Source organism: Rhinatrema bivittatum, chromosome 7, assembly GCF_901001135.1.
Source record: "Rhinatrema bivittatum chromosome 7, aRhiBiv1.1, whole genome shotgun sequence".
In the NCBI taxonomy this organism is placed as follows: domain Eukaryota; kingdom Metazoa; phylum Chordata; class Amphibia; order Gymnophiona; family Rhinatrematidae; genus Rhinatrema; species Rhinatrema bivittatum.
In genome coordinates, this window is record NC_042621.1 from 213,200,510 (window position 1) to 213,224,743 (window position 24,234).

General features: G+C 42.3%; 1 protein-coding gene across 4 annotated transcripts in view; it reads right to left on the bottom strand.

The window, feature by feature from the left end:
* Positions 1-24,234, bottom strand: part of PRKG1 (protein kinase cGMP-dependent 1) — a 2,212,673-nt gene that overhangs the window by 1,724,889 nt on the left and 463,550 nt on the right. For all 4 annotated transcript variants that reach the window (XM_029609782.1, XM_029609780.1, XM_029609783.1 and 1 more), the window contains exon 2: positions 21,189-21,355. In XM_029609782.1, the coding sequence (XP_029465642.1) occupies positions 21,189-21,355 (167 nt within the window). The remainder of the gene's footprint in view (positions 1-21,188; positions 21,356-24,234) is intronic.

Sequence of the window (24,234 nt, forward strand, 5' to 3'; positions counted from 1 at the left end):
GAATAAGCTGGTCCTGAATTCTATTGAAATGGAGGTGCTTAGGATTGGTTCAACAAACAATGAGAATATATGAAATTGCCATACTGGGTCAGACCAAGGGGCTATAAAGCCCAGAATCCTGTTTTCACAACGATGTCATAATTCTCAGCTAATTCCTTAATCACTTGCTGTTGTATTTTTGACCACTCCAATAACATAAATTTGCTCTTAAAGTTCTTCTCATTGTTGTGTTCCACGGCTGTGGAAGGCCACAGCCACAGTCCCCTACCGTGCCTGCGACGGCGACCCACCGTGGAAGCTCCGGGGGGAGCTCCTGACCCTATGCCCGTCGCTCCGGCCAGGCCCCAGTGATGGTTGTCGGGTGGGGAGCCGTCCCTGCTCCTCCCTCATGGTGTCTAGCAGTGTTTCCTCCATGCTCCATGGAGGAAATCCAAGATGGCTGCCGCCATCCTTAGGTGCAAGGCCGCGCCTCCTCGTCAGATTTAAAGGGGCCTGATCCCTTTAACTACACTCAGCTGTTCCCTATGAGCCAAAGCAGAGGAAGTATAAAAGGAGGCTTCCTCTGCTCATTCCTTGACTTGGCAACGTCTTCCTACGCTGTCTAAGTCTGCTTGTTTCGGTGAGTCTTCTAGTGTCTTGAATCCTTGTTCCTGGTTCCTGTTTCGTCCTTGTGTTCCTGGTTCCTGACTTCGGATTGGCTAGTGGTGATTCCTGGTGTGTGACTTCGGACTGGCAAGTGGTGATTCCTGGTGTGTGACTTCGGACTGGCAAGCAGCGATCACTCGGTATAAGACCTCGGACTGGTAAGCGATGACCCTCTGGCACTTGACCTCGGACTTCCTCTGGACCATCGTCTCCAAGGGTCCACCTAAGTCCCAGTGGCCCGGGTCCCTATGGGCTCCTCCCGGGGGGACTGCGGGCTTCCAGGGGTGAAGCTCCAGTTAGCCCTTGCACCGAACTCTCGACTCCTTGACCTCTCAAAGGTCCACCTAAGTCCCAGCGGTCCGGGTCCCTACGGGCTCCTCCTTTGGGGACCGTGGACTTCCAGTGGTGAAGACACAGTTCCTCTCCTTGACATCACGACTCTTCGTCTGCCTCCACAGTCGTCAGTCTCCAGTGCCGAGGGTCAGCTGGTTGCATCTTCGGTCCTGCCTCGCCACCTGATGGGAGAACCTACGGATCTTCCTCCTAAGGTATACCATCCTCCCGTCGGCCCAAGGGTTCACAAGCCTGAGCATAACACTCATGCTCCAATAATTCAATATCTCATAGAACCAACTGCATGAAAGGTAATCCAGGAGACTTCAATTGTAACTGAGCGATATTAAAGGAAAAACCTAACAAAAGGAAAAACTAGGGGATTTATATAAATCCCCTCTCTTAATAATCAGAGGTAGTAGCCATTATCATCAATTTGTTCCTATCCAATATCTGTGTTGAGGGGGTGAGAATCCAGAAAAGCCTGTAGATAGGAAACCTCCAAAAAACATATTTATGTTCTTTATATAATATCTCACATCTTCATGGGAATCTTAACATAAATCTGGCTCCCCTGACGAGAACTTCTGGTTTTAACCCTAGAAATTACTTTCTTCTCATTTGAGTAACTCTCGCCAGATCTGGATAAATCCAGATCTGTTGTCCATGGAATTTCTCCTCCCTGTGTCTAAGAAATAATCTTACTAATATATACAAAAGGTATCGCCAAAACACCTATAAAAGATCACACCATCCACTTGAAGGACGGAGAAATTATTTAGGAAAACAGGACTGCATCAGCAAGCCTTTGTCAACGTGCTCAATGTAAACTTGTTGAGCCGTCCGGTCTTTTCAATCATTTGCAGCCTGTTGGTATTCAAAAGCGCACTCTCTGGTATTCAAAATCGAATACCAACAGGCTGCAAATGATTGAAAAGACCGGACGGCTCAACAAGTTTACATTGAGCACGTTGACAAAGGCTTGCTGATGCAGTCCTGTTTTCCTAAATAATTTCTCCGTCCTTCAAGTGGATGGTGTGATCTTTTATAGGTGTTTTGGCGATACCTTTTGTATATATTAGTTAGTTTCGACAGGGTCGCAAATTTTTTGCTCTTTGTGTTGTTGCTAAGAAATAATCTTAACATTGCATCTCTTTCAGACTGAAAAAGAAATGATACAAATAACATAGCTCTTAAGTGTATCTCAGTATCAATAGAGGTTTCTACTAATACCCCAGTCAAATTCACTGAATCCTCTAATTGTTGGTTTACTAAGAACATAAGAAATTGCCATGCTGGGTCAGACCAAGGGTCCATCAAGCCCAGCATCCTGTTTCCAGCAGAGGCCAAACCAGGCCACAAGAACCTGGCAATTACCCAAATACCAAGAAGATCCCATGCCACTGATGCAATTAATAGCAGTGGCTATTCTCTAAGTAAACTTGATTAATAGCTGTTAATGGACTTCTTCTCCAAGAACTTATTCAAACCTTTTTTGAACCCAGCTACACTAACTGCACTAACCACTAATTGATTCTCTATTCTTACTCTTGAGGGTAAGTAATAAGCGGGGGGCGGGCTTTCACAGGCCCGCCCCCCGCTTCGCCCCCGCCCCCCTGTACCGCGCGATTCAAAGAGCCCGGCGGTATTAGAGAATCCAGGCCTAAACAACTTACCCGGCTCTGTTCAGCCTTTATCCAGCTAAATTCTAGCTGGCAAATAAGCTAGGTGGCTAGAATTTAGCTGGATAAGTTAGGGGCAATCCAGGGGTATAACTGGGAGGAGTTGAGTTAGCCGGCTAATTCTGGTCTAGTGAAAGAGCTGTCCTAAAGATAGCCCACTATATTTAATAGTGTGGCTGCACTGTTGACTCTGCCTCCAAAGTTAGCCAGCCAAGTTTATTAATTGCAATAAGTCATCAAATGGCAGACTATGCACAATACAGCTATAGTGACCTTTATATAGGATGCACAATTAAACCTCCAAAGAATGAAATATATGAATATATCAGTTCCAATATTAGAAATGATTTTTCTTCAACGGTGGCTAGACAATTTAATGCTTTTCAATATAATGGCTTGTAATCTTTTTTCCTTTTTTTGGGGGGGAGGGGAATTTAAGTTATGAGTCCATAAAGGAGCATAGACTAAATGAAACACCTTACACAAACTACTGAGGGAATTTTTAAGCTCAGTATCATTATTTTTTAGGGAATATTTCATATATTATTAAAACAGTTCTACATTTTTCTGGTTTTCTCTGCAGTTATTAGGATTTGTTTAATTGTATTGCAACTAATTAGATATTTTTTCTGTTTAGATACCTTGATAATTTGTGGTTATTAAGGACCTGATTTTCAAAAGCATTTACATGCTTAGAACATGATTTTATGTACCTAAATGGATGTTCAGAAAATTGCCCTGGGGGCTGTGCACATAAAAATACATTGCAGAAGTGATTCTATATATTCTTTTATGTGCTTTTAAAGAGGTTTGGGGGGAGGCAGAGATGGGGCAGGGACAGCCTTTGTACACATACTAATGAGGAATAAATATGTGCATGTATGTCACTCTGTGTTTGGAGAGTACTAATATTCAAAGCAGGTTTATGCATCTCAGTCCACTTTGAAAATTCAAGCTAAAGTCTGTGTCTACTTCCTACCTGCAGACTTTATTCCTAAGCACATTGTTATAAATTTATCTTCTAAGGAGCCAATTTTCAAAGAGTTTAGACTCCTAATTTTTGGAGTTAGGCTCCTAAATTGGCCCTTTTTAAAGTTTACTAGGGCTGAGTCCTAAGTTTCATTAGATCCTAAATTCAGTATTCTAAAAAGTGAGACATCAATATTGAAAGATAAACATTTATGAAAGTTAATTGGATAAACTTATCCAGCTAGCTTACATGGGATATTCAGCAGCATGGCTATTTGGCATATTCAGTACACATCGCTACATAGCCAGATAAGTTATATCTAACTAATAGGGTTATTTTCCAATTCGCGTTATGGCGTTTTCACATGCGTTAAGGCATTTTTGCATGCGAAAAACACCTTAATGCATGCGAAAAGCACCATAACGCATGGTGCGATGCTCATTTTTAAAAGGAGAGGGATTGGGGAGGAGTTGGGGTGAGAATTTTGTAAAAGCAGTTTGGTTTAGCGAAGCCATAACGCATGATATTGCATAGTTTTAATGCCAAAAATAACTACATCTTTTTCATAACACAATTTGCGATTTTTTTGCAAATTCCATTTTGGGCATTTTTAGGCTGGGGAAGGGCCTGGGATGTGGAAGGAGAGTAGGGAAAGGGCTTGAGATGTGGGAGGGGAGTGGGGGAAGGGCCTGAGATGTGGGAGGAGAGGAGAGGAGAATGAGGAGAGGGGGGAGAGAGAGAGACAGCGCCTCTGGGGGTGGCACCACAGTAAGCAGCTTGATGTTACCCAGGTAGAGAGTCCACCAAGCTGAGAGAACATTGTACAAATCTCATCGTTGTCTGAGTTTCCTCATTCTGAAAGATATCAAATCTTCACAAGAGTGCACTATTCTGTTCACACATCTCACTCTGCATGTAAAAGTGGCCCCTAAGCCCTACACTACTACCTAAACCTCACCTCGAGCTATTAGGTGGGCCTCCTATAGTAGCATAAATAGCTAACTACTAGAAGGGCCTTGTAAATAGTCTCTCTCTCTCTCTTTTTCTCTCTCTCTCCCTATTGGTGAAATAAGCACTTTGCAGGTAGGTATTACCACAAAGTGCGAGAAGTTAATGTACTTTGTGGTAATACCTATGCGAATTGCTAAGATAACACACATTGCGATAAATAGGCTATTACCATAAAACACACCCCTCTTCCTATCGCATACAATATTTTGATAAATCTAGCCCTAATTTAGACCTGCTCTATGGCAGCAATGCGTTATTTATAGCATGCGTTATGGCGATATCGCGGGCATTAGGGCACTAACACCCGCGATAAGTCCCTAGCGTGATTTAATGAATGACTCTGTTAGGATGTTAAATCTAGCCAAATGAATAAGCAGATCTATATTTAGGGGCCTAACCTTTAGGGTCCTAAATTATTATGCATTTTCAGCTGAAAACGTAAGAGTGAATTTTCAAATAATTTCCAGCATTAAAATTAGCATATACATACATAAGTATCATGTACTTGCGCAATTTTAAAAACATCGAAAGTACACACACAGTTATATTTCACACAGGGCCAACACTTACATGCGTAAGTTGCTATTTTAAAAGAAACGCACGTATCTTTGGCAATTTATTCTCATAATTTTGTGCCTGCCAATTATCTTGCATAATCGATATCAGAATTGTTTATTGCATATTATTGATTGGATGGGAGGTCTGGGTGAACTGGTGGGAATTCAGGCTGAAAAACCAGGAGGCCCTCTATGACCTGGAGAAGGATTGGGCAAACTGGTGAAGTAATTGATAAACTGGTAAATTCAATTATGCGAGCATGTTTTAAAATATACCGACTTCTGTACATAAATCAGGATTTTCGCACGTGTCCTACTATATTTTTTTTAACATAAAATATACAAGTGTATATTTTTAAAATTGGTAGGAAAAGTTTGCTCATTCAGTGCATTGCATGTATCATGCCTAAGCATACATACGCACGTATGTTGCAGGGTGGAGATACACATACTTTATAATACACACATATCTGATACTTGTGGGATATAAAATATTATTGTAGATTTCCATGCGGCCATACATGCAAGTATTTACCACTGTGCAGAGTTGTTTGAAAGTTATCCTTATAGGCTTCTAAGGGGGTCATTCATCAAATCACATTAGGGCCCTAAAGTCCATGATAATACAATCGCGCATGTGATAAATATTGCATCGTGAAATACGTATGCAAATTTTAAAAAAGTATTCAAGTGGGAGACGTTTGGGCAGCGTAAATGGAAATGAGAGCTGTTTAACATTGTGTGCGATAACGTAACATATGCTATCGTGGGATTTAATGCCGGAAATAACTACACCTTTTTCCATACTGTTATGCCTGCAATAGCTGTGCATTATGGCCGAAACGGGATTTATCACAAAACCCGTTTCGAAAGGACACAGGGGAGAGAGGAGGGAAGAGAGAGAGAGAGAGAGAGAGAGAGACTTGGTGGAGGGCTACTGATTTTTTAACTCTTTATACCACTGAAGGGGAGTATTATGAACTCAGAGTAAGGTTTGTGGGGTGACTTGGGGTTTGGGGGCAGTTTAACATGCACAGTCATACATACGAACAGCACAGTTACCATCAGTGAAGATTTAATGTGATTTGGAGTGATAAAAGGTCAAAGAAGAGTAGATTTATTTCATGTTCTCTCTACCTAACTTGATTGCAGCTAGGTAGAGAGTGCATCAAGCAAGATAGAGAGAACAAGGTACAAATCTACACTTCTTTGACCTTTCATCACTCCAAATCACATTAAATCTTCACTGATGGTAACTGTGCTGTTCGTATGTCTGACTGTGCATGTTAAACTGCCCCCCAAAACCCAACTCATCCCACACATTTCACCTCAAGTTACTAGTGCCCCCTCTTACAGTGGTATAAATAGTTAACTTTTCAGTGAACCTCTACCAAGGTGCTCTCTCTCTCTCTCTCCCCCCCCCCCTCCCTCCCTCTCTCTCTCTCCAGTAGCAGCTCAAAATGCAATAAAAGCTTGTCCGGGTACTTCTCAGCTTGTGAAGTGAAAATATTGTGGGTATGATAAATTTAATGCGCATTGCGGTAAAATAGCTATGCAATGTGGTACCTGGAAAATTACCCTAACCATTAGGGATGTGCATTCATTTGCGACGAAACAGGAACTATAGACGATATTTCCTATTTCATCGCATTTTGGGGGGCCGACGAAAAGATAGGAAAACCCACAAAATTTTGTGCGGTTTTCTTAATGTTTTTTGGGGGGAGAAAGGGCACATTAAAAAAAAAAAACCAACCCAAACCCACCCCAACCCTTCAAATTTAATTAATTGCAACCTCCCACCCTCCTGACCCCCCCAAGACTTGCCTGACCCCCCCCCCCCAAGACTTCCCAAAAGTCCCTGGTGGTCCAGCGGGGTCCCGGGAGTGATCTCCCCCTCTCGGGCCATCGGCTGCCACTAATCAAAATGGTGCCGATGGCCCTTTGCCCTTACCATGTGACAGGCTATCAGTGCCATTGGTCAGCCCCTGTCACATGGTAGGAGCAATGGATGGCCTGCGCCATTTTTTAAGATGGTGCCGGCCATCCATTGCTCCTACCATGTGACAGAGGCCTGCCAGTGGCACTGATAGCCCGTGACATGGTAAGGGCAAAAGGCCATCAGCACCATTTTGTTTACTGGCAGCTGACGGCCTGAGAGCGGGAGACCCCCGCTGGACCACCAGGAATTTTTGGTATGTTTTCGGGGGGTCGGGAGGGTGGGGGGCTGTAATTAATTAAATCTGAACAGTTGGGGTGTTTTGGTTTTTTTTGGTTCGGGACAGCCAAAAAAAAATCAGCCCGAACCGCGGGAAATTAAATTTCCCACAGCAGGCCAATAACGAAGGCCGAATCACATCTCTACTAACCATACCCCTTAGTTATTTATTTATTTATTTTATCACGGGCACTATTCTTGCTATATTTATTGCAAAATGATGAATCAAGGCCTAAGTTTGGCTGAAAATAAGCACCTAGTTTAGGATCCTAAATTTATGAGCTCACCTTTTGTTTTTGAATATCAACCCCTAAATGCATTAGAATTTCCTTTGTGCTCCATACAGGATTTGTAACTAAATCGTACATCAGGGTTTCTTCTGCTACATCCTGCAAAACCTTATCAGCTGATAATTGTATCATCTTCAATAAGCAGAGTTTAATTAAGTTCAGTAGCAAAATCATTTGGATTAAATATTTATAAAATATATTGCATAATTGTCATGGATGATGCATTGGAGATGGTTTGGGATGTGCTTTCATTTGAAATTAAACGAGAAATTTCAACAAAATGTATTGTTTTATTTCATTTCATTTTGAAACAAACAACAGAAAGAAAAATTTAATTTAATTAATTTTTTTTTTTTTTTTAAAGGCAATAGCACCCAGCCCCATGGTCCCTCCCCCACCATAAAAATTTTGATTCTGAAGTGATACCTGGACACTCCAGCCAGGGGCGGCTCAAGGCAATCTGCTACCTGAGGCGAGGGATGAGATGGCACCTCCCTCCCCCCCCCCCCCCACCCCCAAACTGTGGCACAGGAACCTCACTGGCACTTTTCCAAACCACACCACTGTCTTCCTACTGGTGAGGGTGGGAACCTCACTGGCACTTCCTTAAACCATGCCGCCATCTTCCTGCCGGTGAGGGTGGGAACCTCACCAGCACTACCTTAAACCGTGCCACCATCTTCCTGCCGGTGAGGGTGGGAACCTCACCAGCACTACCTTAAACCGTGCCACCATCTTCCTGCCGGTGAGGGTGGGAACCTCACCAGCACTACCTTAAACCGTGCCACCATCTTCCTGCCGGTGGGGGTGGGAACCTCACCGGCACTACCTTAAACCATGCCGCCATCTTCCTGCCAGTGGGGGTGGGAACCTCACCGGCACTACCTTAAACCGTGCCACCATCTTCCTGCCGGTGGGGGTGGGAACCTCACCAGCACTACCTTAAACCATGCCGCCATCTTCCTGCCAGTGGGGGTGGGAACCTCACCGGCACTACCTTAAACCATGCCGCCATCTTCCTGCCAGTGGGGGTGGGAACCTCACCGGCACTACCTTAAACCATGCCGCCATCTTCCTGCCAGTGGGGGTGGGAACCTCACCGGCACTACCTTAAACCATGCCGCCATCTTCCTGCCGGTGGGGGTGAGAACCTCACCAGCACTACCTTAAACCATGCCGCCATCTTCCTGCCGGTGGGGGTGAGAACCTCACCAGCACTACCTTAAACCATGCCGCCATCTTCCTGCCGGTGGGGGTGAGAACCTCACCGGCACTACCTTAAACCATGCCACCATCTTCCTGCCGGTGGGGGTGGGAACCTCACCGGCACTACCTTAAACCATGCCACCATCTTCCTGCCGGTGGGGGTGAGAACCTCACCGGCACTACCTTAAACCGTGCCACCATCTTCCTGCCGGTGGGGGTGGGAACCTCACCGGCACTACCTTAAACCATGCCGCCATCTTCCTGCCGGTGGGGGTGGGAACCTCACCGGCACTACCTTAAACCATGCCACCATCTTCCTGCCGGTGGGGGTGGGAACCTTACCAGCATTTCCTCAAATGGCGCTGCTCTCCTCCTGGTCTGCCTCGTGCCACTGAGCTGACATTTAGTTTCTTTTTGATAGGGAAATGAAGCGGTCACAAGATAACTAATTTGGGGAGGCACTTTTTGTCACCCCAAAATTTTGCCACCTGAAACAACCACCTTACCCTGCCTAAAATGGTAGAACCGCCCCTGTCTCCAACTCTGCCTGTGCTCTAGTTAAAATGGTGTCAGAGCTCAGGCAAGCAGGAGAATCTGCTCTGTGAAGACACTTATGTCTGTGGCAGGCTGGGGGGGGGGGGGGGGGGGGGGGGGGAGAGGGAGGATGGGGAAAAGGCTGGTCGGACTATATTTCATTTTTTAGAAACATAATTTTTTGCAGCAGTGGAAGGGACCACAGAGCTGACTGCAACTACCTTTAAAAAAAATGAAACACTTTTTTTAAACAAAGGAATGACAGTTCCCCATCAGTGAAATGCAATTAAAATGAAAGAAAAAAACAAAACCCTTGTACACCCTAGAAACTGTAGAGATTAACAGAGAGAGAAAAAAAAAAAGTAAAACTGTGATATGATAATGGTATAGCTAATGAAAGCTTAGAGGTGAAGCACTGAATTTTCAGAGCCATTTCCTTGCATTAAACATGTTTTTAACTTATGCACATTAATGGTGGCTATAAACTTGCCCAGGGCTCAGTGTGCATAAAAGTACTCACATAACCTGATTTTGCATGCACTTTTACGTGTCAGGGAGGGGCCTGCTGGGGAGCAGAGATGCGACGTACAGACATACTTTTGTATTTTAAAAAGTATGCACATAAGTTCACCTGCGCACGTTACACTCGCAATAAATTAGGCCTGACTTTGTGTACGTGAGTTTTGTGTATGCAGCAGGCCACTTAACGCAGGGAATTTCAAAGTGGACTTTCGCACATATTCAGGGCAAAGACTGCACATAAAAGGTACATACAGACTATACCCCTATCCACAGAGTTAGAAAATCACCCTTGACAAGTAAAATGGCTATGATACAACACAATGCCAAATCTTTCACTGCAGGAGGGAAGAGTAGCAAAGCCGAAGGTGTTAAAGATGGTACCAAAGGTGGAAAAGAGAGACTCCTTGCCAAAATGAAGATTGAAAGCTCCAAAATGCAAGAGCAAGACACTTAAGGAAGACTAGTAAAGAGAGGACAGAAAATGATAAAATGAATTAAGAGAACCAGGGGTGATTTAATATGGTCCTTGAAAGGAGAGGTAATTAGAACAGAGGAGAATTCAAATGAAATTGGAGTTCTGTAGAGGAAGAAAAGAAAGCAGGAAGGAAGAGAAACATGGAACGAAAAATGGAACAGGTAAAGTCCCAATAAGAAGTGCAGGGACTATGAGAAAATAAAAAAATAAATACATATATCCAGGGAGCACAACTGTAGTGCCTTTAATGTTCTGGATGAGCCAAAATATGACAAAAGGAAACATCAAGGTGGCAGGAAATGGCAAGGGCAAATACAAACAGTGTTTTATGTACTATTAAGAAGGAATTCCTAAAGGTACAAGGAAATAGTAATAAAAACCATATGTTGACTATTCTGGCAGCTTGAATTGACACTGTTAGAATATTAATCTGCTATTTTTTAGGATTCCATCTTAACTCATAGGCAAATTAGTTTTTCATCTATGCCAATGGGGATCACTCTGGCTGCCAGAGGATACATTAAAAAAATCTCACTCTGGCTTCATCACATTACTAAACTTTATATTTAGCTACAAAAACCCTATTTTATCCAATGCATATTATTCTCTAATGCTTATAATTACTCCTACCTAATGAGCTTTGGGTTGCAAATCTATAAAATATTCTCTGTAAAATGTAAAACTGAATTTAGATAGTAATCATCAAAACCCCAGAAGTGCTGAGAAACTGCATTTGGTATAAGGATGTTTTACTGTGTGGACACATTACAGGAGGTCCGAGATAGCATGCATGCAGTTGGAGATTCTGTTTTACCCAGATCAAAACATTCAGGTCTAGGGACACATCCTATAGAATATCACTCTCACACCAGTACTTTAGTTATTAGGTCAATAAAGCCAACACACAGTACTCATTCAAAGAATGAATTCTTTGCAAAAATGTTATCTATAACTTTCTGAAAATATATTTGTTTAGTTGGCTACTGAAACCTTTTTTGCCTTCTCACTCATTATTTTGTGAGTTATTTAACTGTGCAGTCTGATTCGTATCTCATGCCTCACGCATCCTGAAATCTACAATTCTATACATCTGATTGTGCCACTCCAGTGGAAGTATTGCCTAACAAACAAGAACAACCAAATGTAAAACATACTGGGCTGGCTCAGTAGCAGTGCTGCACGCCTGCTGTGCAGAAGACCCGACTTCATTATTTGGCCCAGCTTTCTCTCCACAGGCCATCTTGTGCTGGAGATGCTGCAGAGGCCACATTTTCAGCCCTTGGAGGGAGACAGTCCCAGCCATTGCTCATGGTGACACCTACAGGCTGGAACTATAGTGCACACCTTCTGGGTTCAGGAAAGAATCTCATGGGCTATGGTTCCTACTTACGGAAAGCCACTGCAATGGCAGGGCTAGGGAAGATTATAAAAATTGGGGAAATGCACCAGATAGATGCAAATGAAGGCTCATGACACTATTGCCCACTGGAGGTGGAGATCTGATTGAACTGTAAGACCGGGGGGAAGGGGCACAAGAGGAAGCTGTAGGGCCAAAATAAAAATGAAAAAAAAAATATAGCTTTTTATTATTGCATGATCACACTATTCTCCGTGAGTAATTTGAACTGAAAATAGAATTGCTTTTCTGTTATAAATAAACATTATTTGCAGGAAACATTATATTAAAGGGAATTTGAAACCTCAATGAAAAGTTAAGCAAATAATGCTACAGTACTGGAAGACTTTAAATCTTCCCCAATGTTGAATATGAAAATAATGGTGCATGAATAAATTGAAAAGCTGAGGGTTTCTTTTCATAATTTTGGCCATCTGTAAGAGATGTTTTCTACTGTCACTTTGAAATGGAAAAAGTGCATCCAGTCGCCTGCTTACTAAAGTATGGGAGATTGCTAGCAGCAGGTTTGAAGTTAATATACTGCTTCCAAAGCATTTGCTCCAATATCTTAGCAATGATGTTCACATACAGCAGCTGACAAATACATTTTAATATTAAGAAACCTATCCATCTTAATGGAAGATTATACAATAAATACATGAATAAGGACTTGAGAATACTATTGATATAGAGGTATGACACAACAGCCTTCTGATATTTTGAAAATGCATCAAAGGAATCCCTTCCAGGCCTGGCTTCAATGGCATATTAAGCAATTGCAGCAATGTAAAATGATAAGGATTCCAACTTTTTTTTCTTTATTTTTGTAAGGGGGAGGGGCAGGTTCCGCCTTCTTTCTCCTTTTCTAGAACCAGCCGGCACATGCAGATTATTTCTGCTCCAGAGGAGCAGTAAGTATTGAAATAAAAATATTAGAGATAGTTAGGGTAGGTTTGGGGGCGGGGAGGCGAGGAGGCGAGGGGAAGAGGGAGGAAGGATAGAGTTAGGTGTAGGAAAGTTCCTTCCCAGTCTGCTCCTTAAGTGGAGTGGACTGGGAGGGAACTGGGGGAGGCCCAATTGTGTCGCAGTGCATTGATTTTTTAATTTCCATCCCCATGCATGAGTGAGTCCTGACCTGTCCGCACACACATGTGATAAAATTGGTGCGTCCCTTTTAAAATGACCCCCTTAACTTTTAGCGCAGTTCTAGTAGCCCTGAAGAAAAGTGGATAGATTCTAAAATCTTTTAAAGAACCAATAAAAAATTATGTTGTAGTATATGAGCTTCCTTTCTTCTGATGTCATCTGTGCATCATAATTTTGGGAAGAGCATAAGAAAGAGATTACTGAAATTCTGTTGTCCATCATCAGCTTCTGGTAAGTCCAGAATAATTCAGCCATTTTTTTTTTATTTGGACTCCTTTGTAAATTCAAAAGAATCTAGACAACATAAACACACGGCTGATTTCTTGAACCTATCTAGAGTTTTCACATGTAAATTATTTAAGAGTATCTTAATTCCATCAGTTTGAGAGCAATCAAATCAGGTTGGGGAGGACTCCCAAGAAGCTTTACTATATAACTCAGCTGCCTCCATGTTACTGGATGCTAATAACATGCCATATCATACAACAGGGATTTCCAAACCTGTCCTGGTGAGTACACAGCCAATGAGGGATTCAGGATATCTGCATTTAACATATGAAATACAGCTGCATGCACTGGATACTCAATATATGTAGATATTCTAAAAACCCAACTTTCTGTGGTCAATAGAATTGATACATTCACCATAGGCCAGCTACCAGGCACCAAGGAAATTGCAAGATACAACTTATTTTAAAGTCTATCTTTTAAATAGTAGAGATACATTTTACTGTTTGTACTGGGTAAAGATTGAGAAAAAAAATGAAATCCTGATCCCAGCTTTTTTTTTTTTTTTTTTGTGCTTTTCCCGTTCTTATTGCCCCTCACCCAAATAGCTCTGTGATCCTTTCTGAGCTAGAGGATCGGAGGTGCGCCTCCTCTGCAGCTCCCATTTAGCATCCGTCAGCGACCAGCCAGGGCTGCCACAGTAGCAGCTGTTGCACTTAATCCCGGTTCAGGCATTAGCATTACCACCTCTTTGGCGCTGAGGCCCAAAGGGACCTGGTTGAAAGGGGAACCCAACCAAGTTATCCAGCACCAGCTGGCCCAGCATTGTAGTTTTAGAGGCGCACTTACACAGACTGTCAGCTTTAACATTTATAGATTCACAAACAGAGTTTTAGTACACCAAACCCCAAATTAAAGAAAGGGGCCTGAAGCTACAGACTAAAAGTTAGTTAAGAAACTGTAGAAGATAGCATTTATGTGAATGCATGTTTTGGAGAATAAAGGAAGCAACTTTTCCAGTTATTTCTATTATTTTTATCTTATATGTTGGAAGTGAAATGAACTTATTTTATAATATATAGAAAAATCTTTCGCTAGTATTTCCTGGTGCCTCCACTGCCTTTCCTCATTGAACTTTATGCTCCAACAATTAAGTATGATAACGAAATGCCAGCCCAGAGATGTTCTACTATAGATCTCACTGCCATCTGCGGGTAAATCAATATCACTTACTGAATGAAATAAGAAATTAGAAGAATGTACAGTGTATAATGAATGCTGCACGCTTGCTACATATTTACAAGATCATTACGTGAAATTGGCATCTACTTGAGAAATCTTTAGACCCGAAGTCTGAGAATAATTAAATACAGCCTAGAATTAATTTGTTACTGAAACTAAGAAAAAGCATAACTGATTCACCCAAGTTTCAATCAGATTGCAGATGCAATTGAAATAAAAATATTTTTCCTACATTACTGATTTGACTGCACTTTGCAAATATATTTTAAAAAAAGACTTTATAACTGAATGCCTAAAATGCAATGTTTTGTCATAAATTAAACTGATCACGAGGATATATGTGTTAAAAAAAAACATGAATTTCCTGTCAATCTATAAAATAATAAGGTGATTGGCTAAATGCAAAGGCATATTTCAAGGCTCAAAACTGGTGTCAAAAATATATGAAAGCATTCATACATGCAATCACTCCATCAAGTAAAAGCTGGGTAAACTAAACCATTTGCTTGGATTATATTACGGTAAGGTTCTATATTTTATTTAGTTGTAAACCGTTTAATATTTTAAACTGTTTTGTGGATATCTGTTTAAAAGTGGATAAACTACACACGTATTCAATTCTAGTCAAATTTTATTGAAAATCTTTCATTTTCATCTTTCTTAGAATTACTAGAAAAATCCTTTAAAAAATGTCATGATCCAGTTTAAATATGACTACTAGTGCAATTCTCAGATTATTCCAATATCTGTTCATGCCTCTCTTTCTGCGTTGTGGATTGTGAGTTCCTCGTGGTTAAATAGGAAGAATGAGGCTAAAGTCTATTGATATTGCTGATGCACTAGGCAGAAACCAAGAACGTAGAATATGGTCCAGATACCAACTGGACAGACCAATAAAATAAAGTTGGGGAGGCTTGTGGGAGGTAAGAAGGGAGCAATAGCTGAGGGGAGGAAATCACAGGAGGGATGGCTGAGAGAGAGAATAGGGAAAGGTAGGGTGAGTGTATAAAAGAAGGATCGAGGACAGGAAGAGGATGTGAGAGAAAGAAAAGAGATGGGTGGGGACTGTGTTCGGTGTATGAGAGAATTGATGTAGTGTAGACAGGAAGCATGAGTGAAAAAGGCATGTGAGTGTGTGTATGTGAGAAAAAGTGAAAATGAGACAGCATGGGGTGGGGAGGGGAGTAAGAGAGGGTATCCTCCCTACCGTTCACTTCTAGTCTTGAATCTCCCCTCCTAATTCCCTGATCCTGCTTCCCTCTTCCTCCCCCTCCCCTCCCCTAAAACTGCATCCTCCCTTCCCCTCATCCTGCATCCCCTATCTTTGACCCTTTTTTCCCCATCTCCTTTCTTCACTGCCCTCTCCCCTATCTTTGATCCTCGCTTCTCTGGTCTACTACCCTCATCTTCTTCTCTCCCATCCCTGAGATCCTGTCCTCAGTCTGATCTCTCTGTCTACCTTCCCCACAGAAACCCTCAAAGATCAAAATAAATTCCAGTCTTTCTTAAACATATGGCTAATTAATATTGTTCTGAGGTCTTTCACATATTTACGTAATTTGATATTCATATCTATGCAAATTAATGCAAAGCTTTGCCACAGAATTTTCTAACTCTTACCACAGAATCTACCCTTGAACAGACACAGGACCCTGAGGGGGCTGTGTATATGACTCCTGAATTGTGTGTGTGTGGGGGGGTCCTCTCCTATTTTATCAAGAAATAACTATATACAAAACTCAGAAAACAAAACAATGATTGAATGAGAAGAGACAAGTGAACTAAGTATGCCTTATTGAGGCTGTTTTATTCTTGCTTGTGGTGCACTTAATCTATGCCAAATAAAAAATAACATAAATTTAATATTTTGTTCTCAATAGATTAGCAGTTTTAGAATAATTCTGGGTAATGCCACAGAGCATATGACTCTAAATCATGCATATTATCGTCCAACTGCAAAGGGCTAGAAAAGAAAAGCCTGTTTATTTTCATACATATTACCTGTTACCTCCTACATGAAAAAGCTTCTCTTATCTGTCTAGCATGATCTAAGAGACACTAATCTAGATCAATAGAGGGAGAGAGAGCAAGGGTGACACATAACTGGTTACAGTGGAATAACACATTTGTCCTCATTAGTTCTTGGTAACACCCATAATTCATAACTGTCAACACAAATGTAGATTTTCTTTTCACGTTTATAGCTATTGAACTGCAACCTGTTAGCTTTACACAAAGCCTTTTGTTAAAAAAAAAAAAAGATCATCCCGGACTGTATTAGAGTATAATTCAATAAGGGCCTTTCTTATTTATTCCCAAAACAAAGGGACCACCAAGAGATTAGAGAAAGAAAAGCTATTCAAAAATAAGGCCTGTACAATAAGTCTCATAGAATTGTTAAAATATAATATTAATATTTCTGTTACATTACTGTTATCCCATCGATTGCAAGGCGAGCCAAAATAATACTTCTCATTCTGTGCCTCCAGCTAGACACTTCTGAAAACAGCTCCAATGTCATTTACTTGTTTGCTATTAATTGTTGGCATTCTTATCTTCACAGAAACATAGAATGTTTCTCTCTCTATCCGTCCCCACTTGATTTCTGATTTTACATTCGCCTTGATGCAGGGACAGCTTCAGGGCAGGGCAGCCAAGTACTGCTTTGTTTATTTCTATGTTTTAAGCTTTATGAAGTTTTTAGTTATTTGGCTTGTGCGTTTACATCCGACAGGACCCTGGCCTGCTTGCGTTCAGCTCTATTCTTTTCCAGGGCTTAGGGACTGTGATTAAATTCCCTCTGAAAAGGGAGGGTGTAGAAAAGCAGTAGCTGCTACTTCATGGGTTCTCCTTCACGCTTTTCTTCTGACAGTTGCAGGCATTGGAGAAAGAAGTGTTTAACAGACTGTAGAGCTTCTTTTTGCTTTTAATTCTTTTTGCCCTGGAGTCCCTAACTGCAGCAGCCTTTGCAGCTTCTCGGGGAAAATGATGTATTTAAAGAATGCCACCTCCTGATGGTTTATATCACAGTAGTCTTGTTAAAGAACTATTCCGCTTGTACAGAGCCAAGAAGGCTTCTTGTTGTTGTTTAAAAACACAAAAACAAAAAAAAACTTGCAACCCTGGAAGGAGGGGGGAGAGACAGAGTGGGGAGAGTGTACAAGGGACGGAGATAAGGGGCAGAAGAGAACCTCCAAAGAGGGGACAGAGAGGAGGTATTGGTGACGGAGAGGAGAGGGACCCAGGGAGCAGAGAAGATCCACCGTGGAGGCACAAGGCAGGGGGATAGAAAGGGTAGAGGGAACCCAGGAAAGAGACAATTGCTAACGGGGCATGGGGTGGGAGGGGGAGGGACACAGAATGGCCACAAGGGTGGAGAGAGAGGAGGAAGGAGGGAAGGATAAAAGGGGGCACAAGGAAGGAAGAAGAACAAAGGAAGCACAAGGAGGGGAGAGGAGAGGCAGAGGAGAACTATGGATGAGGGAGGGGCAGAGGGACTGAGGGAGGGCTATGTGGAGAGAGAGGAGAAAAACAGAGGAGAGGAGGACAGAGGGGGCATGTGGAGGGAATGAGGGAGAGAATGATATAAGAAGCATGGGAGTATGAAGAGCACAGCAGAGAGAGGGAGCAAGAATGACAAATAGGGCACAAAAGGAGAGCGACTGAAGGGGTGAGAAAAAGAAGGAGCATAAGGGAGACATTAAAATGGAAAGCTGATAGAGAGAAAAAGAAAGGAGCCAGGAGATGAAAGTAGAGGATAAAGAAGAGAATGATGTGGGAGGGAAGCCAAAAGTAGAACTGCTTTCATTGTAAATATTTGATTATGTAGACTTTGGAAAGTTTTTAATTCCCTTATATGTAATCTGTAAAATTTTAGCTGTAGCACCTACTCTTGTTCGCTCTATGTCCTGTAATTTTATGTGGGGCGGTGTTATTCTCTCCCCTCTACCCCACCCCTGTCTCCCTGATGTCCATAATCCAAATGTAGGCTGAGTATACAATTTGGAACCAATTTTCAAACCATGTGGTCCATTTAAACGTGAATACTTTAGATGTGTTCTCAAACAGAAAATCCTTTCATTGCTTCTTTTTGGAAATTATCATGTTAAAAGTATCTCTGTGTGCTTTACACCTACTATGTGTGCAAGGGACAAAAATAGCAGACTAACCTTTGAAAACTGGATGTGCGTGCCCTGTTTGCACCCCTCCAAACTAAACACACTCACAGGAATGCTTCTTTTCCCCTAAACTACACGCGTGTGCACCACGGCAAACCTTGCAGGCTTTAAACCTCCTTGGGAGGGCAAATTTCAATCAGGCTATTTCACTGGGGGTAGGATGGCTTTAAAAATTGTGCTCTAGGATGCAGTATTTGATCATTCTAAGGCAGTTTCTTCTTTTTTATGGCCTTCAATGGTTTCTTTTTTTCAACAGCCTTACAAATAGTGACACAAAAGACATAACACCATCAGCAGTGACAGCACAGGTCTGTGAAAGCACATGACTGTGTTACACTAATTTGTCTCTTGAAGGAGGAATGTGAGGGTGGGCCTTGGCATGAGGGTTTTCTCCACACTACATTTTCTAACCAAATGTCCAAGCAGAAGTTGTAAAATTACATATAACAATAGAAGTTGATACAATTGAATTGCATTGTTTCTTGAGCTCTAACAGGTGCATCATTTTGGAGTTGACATGGGACAAGATAAGTTACCATCCCTTGAACGTTTCAGTTTATTAGGAGATGATTGGTTTTTGGTTAACTTGGTTTAATATACAGTTCGTCACAGAAACCTGAACTGCACGTTTTGTCAAAATGTGTTGCTGTTGAACATTCTGCAGGAAAATGGTGCTGTCTGTGATTGCTGTGGTACTGTAATAATCCAATAAATAAAATGATATATTTCATACTAGAATCATACTTTTGACTGCACAGCCATCATCTCTAGGAATTTTGAAAAGCAACACCTACAGGTATCAGAGGAAAGAAATAAGAAGCCGGTGAAAACGATGCATCATTTCGAAAGAAAGTTGACAAATGAAAGGAAAAGTAGAATGTAGGAAGCCTCAGCTGTGGAGTTAAGCTCAAATGAGAGGCTGCACAGGCACAAATAAAAGATTCAAGATTTAGAAGGTAATACAAGCGACAGTAAATGATAAGGGAGGGGGTGGATATGTCATAGTGAGGCTGAAAGTGGTACACAGAAGAGAAGGGGATGAAAACATGTCTTCAACTAATCAGCCTAGCTGATTGCAAAGGTAATTCAATTCTGTGTGCTGAGTCTAAAAACATGACAGGGAGAGAAAGAGAGAGAGAGAGAGTGAGATCAATTCAGCTGATCTCACAAGAAAAAGAGCAGGAGATTTTCTACAGTTTGCCAATATACTCCACAGGAAAAAAAAAAAAAAAGAGGGACGTTATAGACATATACTGCAGAGAAAGAGAAGTGCTCTATTACGCGGTAAGGAAGCAGCAACTTTAACTTGGGAATCACATTAATAAGTACAGTAACATATTGCATGCTCAAATAGTATGCAGAGCTTTGTTCTAGTCTGAAATCAGAATAATATTAAATGCTGTGAATTAATGACTATAAAATACAGTAATGGCAATCCTATTCAAAATATCATCTTTGGGTCAAACAAAAATGTTCTAATAAATTGAATGGCCTTTTAACAGAAATTATTTTCATTACAAAAACATTTGGCCAGTGAAACATTGTACTGAATGAGTCTTCTGCTTATTTAGAATTCAGTGTTAGCATTTTAAAAAAATCAATACTAATTGTTACATGATGCTCCAAACTCCTAATCAGTTTTTGAATCTTCGCCAACACAAAAGTCAACCACTGATGTCATAATCCTTGTTAATTAGTGGATTTTGATTGGATCAGAAAATGTTGACAGTTGTTAGACAAAAACATTAACCTTTACAATCAACAAAACTGAAGTATACAAAGGAACGTTGAGAACGTGATGCCTCCACTTGAAACAGTGTTCTACTATTAGTAATTTTAAGGCCCAAGAAAAACTGCATGAACAGAAAAGCAAAGTTTTTTCTTGCAGAGAGAGCCTGAATAGTTAGAAAGTTCAATTGTATACAATTCACAATATGGATGGGTGAACCTCTTCCAGTGCTGTTCAAGTCTAAGTACATATCTATGAATATACGACCATAAAGTGAATATATTGATCAGGTTTGTTTAGGTTTATGTGACTATTTACAAATGCAAACTATTTGAATATGTTGTTGATCTTTAAATACCTTAAAAATAAATCAATAGAAATCTGAATCTGATCCAACAGACTAAACCAAGCAAATATGAAAACCTTAGACATCACAAATATCTCAGATAGCTAATCCAGTTTAAACCTGATAATCTGAACCACCTGCCCTCCTTATTTGGATGGGCTTCAATTCAATGGGGCACGTTTGCCCATTCCTAACTCACAGATTAACCAAAGTTTCAATAAATATTATAACAAGATTAAAGCTGACATTGGTTTTACTTCATTCAGTTTGCCTCTTTGGTCGGCAAATCTTGATGCTGAAGTCAACTGAAGTCACAATTAGATATCTGCAACAAAGAACTGTAGCAGTTTGACTTTTCTAAAACAATTTTCTTGCTAAGAGACAATAGTGGATTTGTCCCATAAAATGTAGTTGCAATCTGTTTACAGACTGAGATAAAAAGAAAACGTATAAATGTGAAAGGGTCAGAATTGCAATCCATACCTTCCATGACATACACCAGAGAACCCACATCTCCTTCTTTGATGATGCAGCTGTCTTTGCCATACTCCACTGGGTACATACAATCCACAATCTCTTGGATCTGAGACAGTTCTAGATTCTTCATGAAGTCATTGTCAAGAATTGCTTCCTTTATCAAATCCTTGGACCTATGGCAAGAAAGGGAATATTTATCAAAATGGCTGACAGCTCTTTAAATGTTTGGTAGGTGAAGCTCAGCACATTAATTTAATACAGTACATGAGGGTAATTTGTCAAGATTCCAAAACTTTTCCAAATAACCAAGAATTAACACTTTGCTTACAGAACTGGAAGTTTGAAAAATGTATAAAACTTAATTTACCATGAGAAAGAGAGAGTGAATTGACAATGATCCAAGACAGAGTACAAATCTGTAAAATATGAAATTCACCAAGTAACTAGATTCAAGTCAAATTTCAAAAATCAGCTCTAGCACTTGTAGGGGCTTATGTACTAATAGGTATTAGCTTAAATTTATTTATTTATTTATTTAGCATTTTTATATACCGACGTTCTCGATACAAATATCAAATCAGGTCGGTTTACATAAAATAAAACATAAATGCTGCACAGGGCACTCTCTTAAAGAAAGAAACCGGAAACCGATCCAATATTGCAAGTAGTGACCAAAAGAAGAAGATCAGTAAACACCAAGGATACTTTATTAGCACAAACCGTCATAAAAAAGCCCGACTCAGAATAGAGTGAAACTCGGCCTGAGTCGGGCTTTTTTTTATGACTGTTTGTGCTAATAAAGTATCCTTGTTGTTTACCGATCTTTTTCATAGCACTCTCTTAACAACCCTCTAACTCAAAATAACATCAAGCCTCCAGATAAGGTCTCTCCCCAAACAAATCCTAAACCCAACCCACATAGTTGCACTCCTCCCACAACAAAGTTCCAGCGATATCAACACCAACAGGAGGAAGCTGGTGTCCTTCCTGTTGGCACGGCACCAAATTCAAAATGAGATCATGCAACCTTGCATCATAATCTGAACAGCAAGGACAAGCACATGTGCTTCAGAGTTTGATATGAGGTTAGCCAGTACCATTTTAAATTTGTTGCCCTGCCAGCAGGAGGGACATAGGCCACCTTCTACCAATGAAATACCTGCTGAAGCCTGGGGGGGGGAGGTGAATGCCACTATGTATGGGGTCAGGCTGGAAACACCACTACTACCAGTGCTAGAGATGTGGACACAGCCCAAAGGTCCATAGTGGAATCCCATTTCCACTTTTAGTCGATATAAGGAGGGGAATTTCCAGAAAGGCCAATTTGCCTGGGTAAATTACGCTACCAGGGAATCCATAGTTCAAATCTTGCTGACACTCCTTGCAATATTCGGTATGTCACTTCACTCTCCTTTGTCTCAGGTACAAATTTAGGGGATCATTAACTAAGCCCAACAGCTCAGTACCACAGCTTAGTAAGCCTCATATTAATTTCTTTGGTAGTAAAATACCACCAGGAATAATAATAACAAGGCTTAACTGCCCCTACAAATGTCATATGATGGTGGACCCAGGCTGCGAGGCTGCCATACTTTAAAGGGTCAACCTGCCCCAATTAGAGTCCCCTCTAAGTGTGGCAAAGATCCCAGGGGTCTCTGGAGACCCCCATCCCACCTTCTCCTTCTCTCCAGCCCTGGAGGTGACCAAAATTTGCCTAACAAAGTTTTAAACTTTAGGACCCCCAAGTGAAGGTCTTGCCCCCAAACCCTCCCCTTTGTCAAAAAATTGTCTCCCCCCTCCAAGAGACCACCTCAGTCTTCTGACACCCCTGGACTTACCAAACTGTTTTCCTGGTTTAGTGGGAGCCTAGAGCACCCCCTAGCTCCAGATCTGGTGATGGCCATTTCCAAAATGGCATTGGATGCCCCATCACATGATAGGGGTAAAGGCAAGCTATCAGTTGGCTGGTACCATTTTTAAAAACAGCCACTGCCAGGTCCAGAGCCTAGGGCAGAGCTTTCCAAAGTGTGTGTCGCGACACTTTACTGTGTCGCCTGAGGTGTGCCGGTGTGTCGCACAAGCCCGGTGCACGTGACACACCGGCAAGTGCAGGGACCGGGAACCCATGGCTCCGAGCCAGATATGGCTCTTTTGAGGGCTGCATCTGGCTCGCAGACAAGTATCGCCACACTTTCCCGCTGACCCAGCTGCTCCCCGGTCCTCCTCCGCCCGGGCGGAACGCGGCAGGACAGCTGGAGTCAGCGGCACCGGCGTGCTCTCTTCTTCCCGCCCCCCCCCCCCCGGAAGAGGAAGTGGAGAGTATCGGGTGAGTGCGCGGCAAGAAGAGGCCACGCTAGTGCGCTCGGCATCGGCCCGAAGAAAAGAAGACTGCAGCGCGGCTCGGAGGAAAATGTTCAACCGCGGCCGATGGGACTCCGCGAGGGCTGAAAATGAAGAGATTAGCGTTGGGAGGAGGCTGCTGCTGCCCCGGGAACTCGCGGCAGCAGCAGCCTCCTCCCAACGCTAACCTCTTCATTTTCAGCCCTCGCGGAGTCCCATCGGCCGCGGTTGAACATTTTCCTCCGAGCCGCGCTGCAGTCTTCTTTTCTTCGGGCCGATGCCGAGCGCACTAGCGTGGCCTCTTCTTGCCGCGCACTCACCCGATACTCTCCACTTCCTCTTCCGGGGGGGGGGGGGGCGGGAAGAAGAGAGCACGCCGGTGCCGCTGACTCCAGCTGTCCTGCCGCGTTCCGCCCGGGCGGAGGAGGACCGGGGAGCAGCTGGGTCAGTGGGAAAGTGTGGCGATACTTGTCTGCGAGCCAGATGCAGCCCTCAAAAGAGCCATATCTGGCTCGGAGCCATGGGTTCCCGGTCCCTGCACTTGCCGGTGTGTCACGTGCACCGGGCTTGTGCGACACACCGGCACACCTCAGGCGACACAGTAAAGTGTTGCGACACACACTTTGGAAAGCTCTGCCCTAGGCTCTGGACCTGGCAGTGGCTGTTTTTAAAAATGGTACCAGCCAACTGATAGCTTGCCTTTACCCCTATC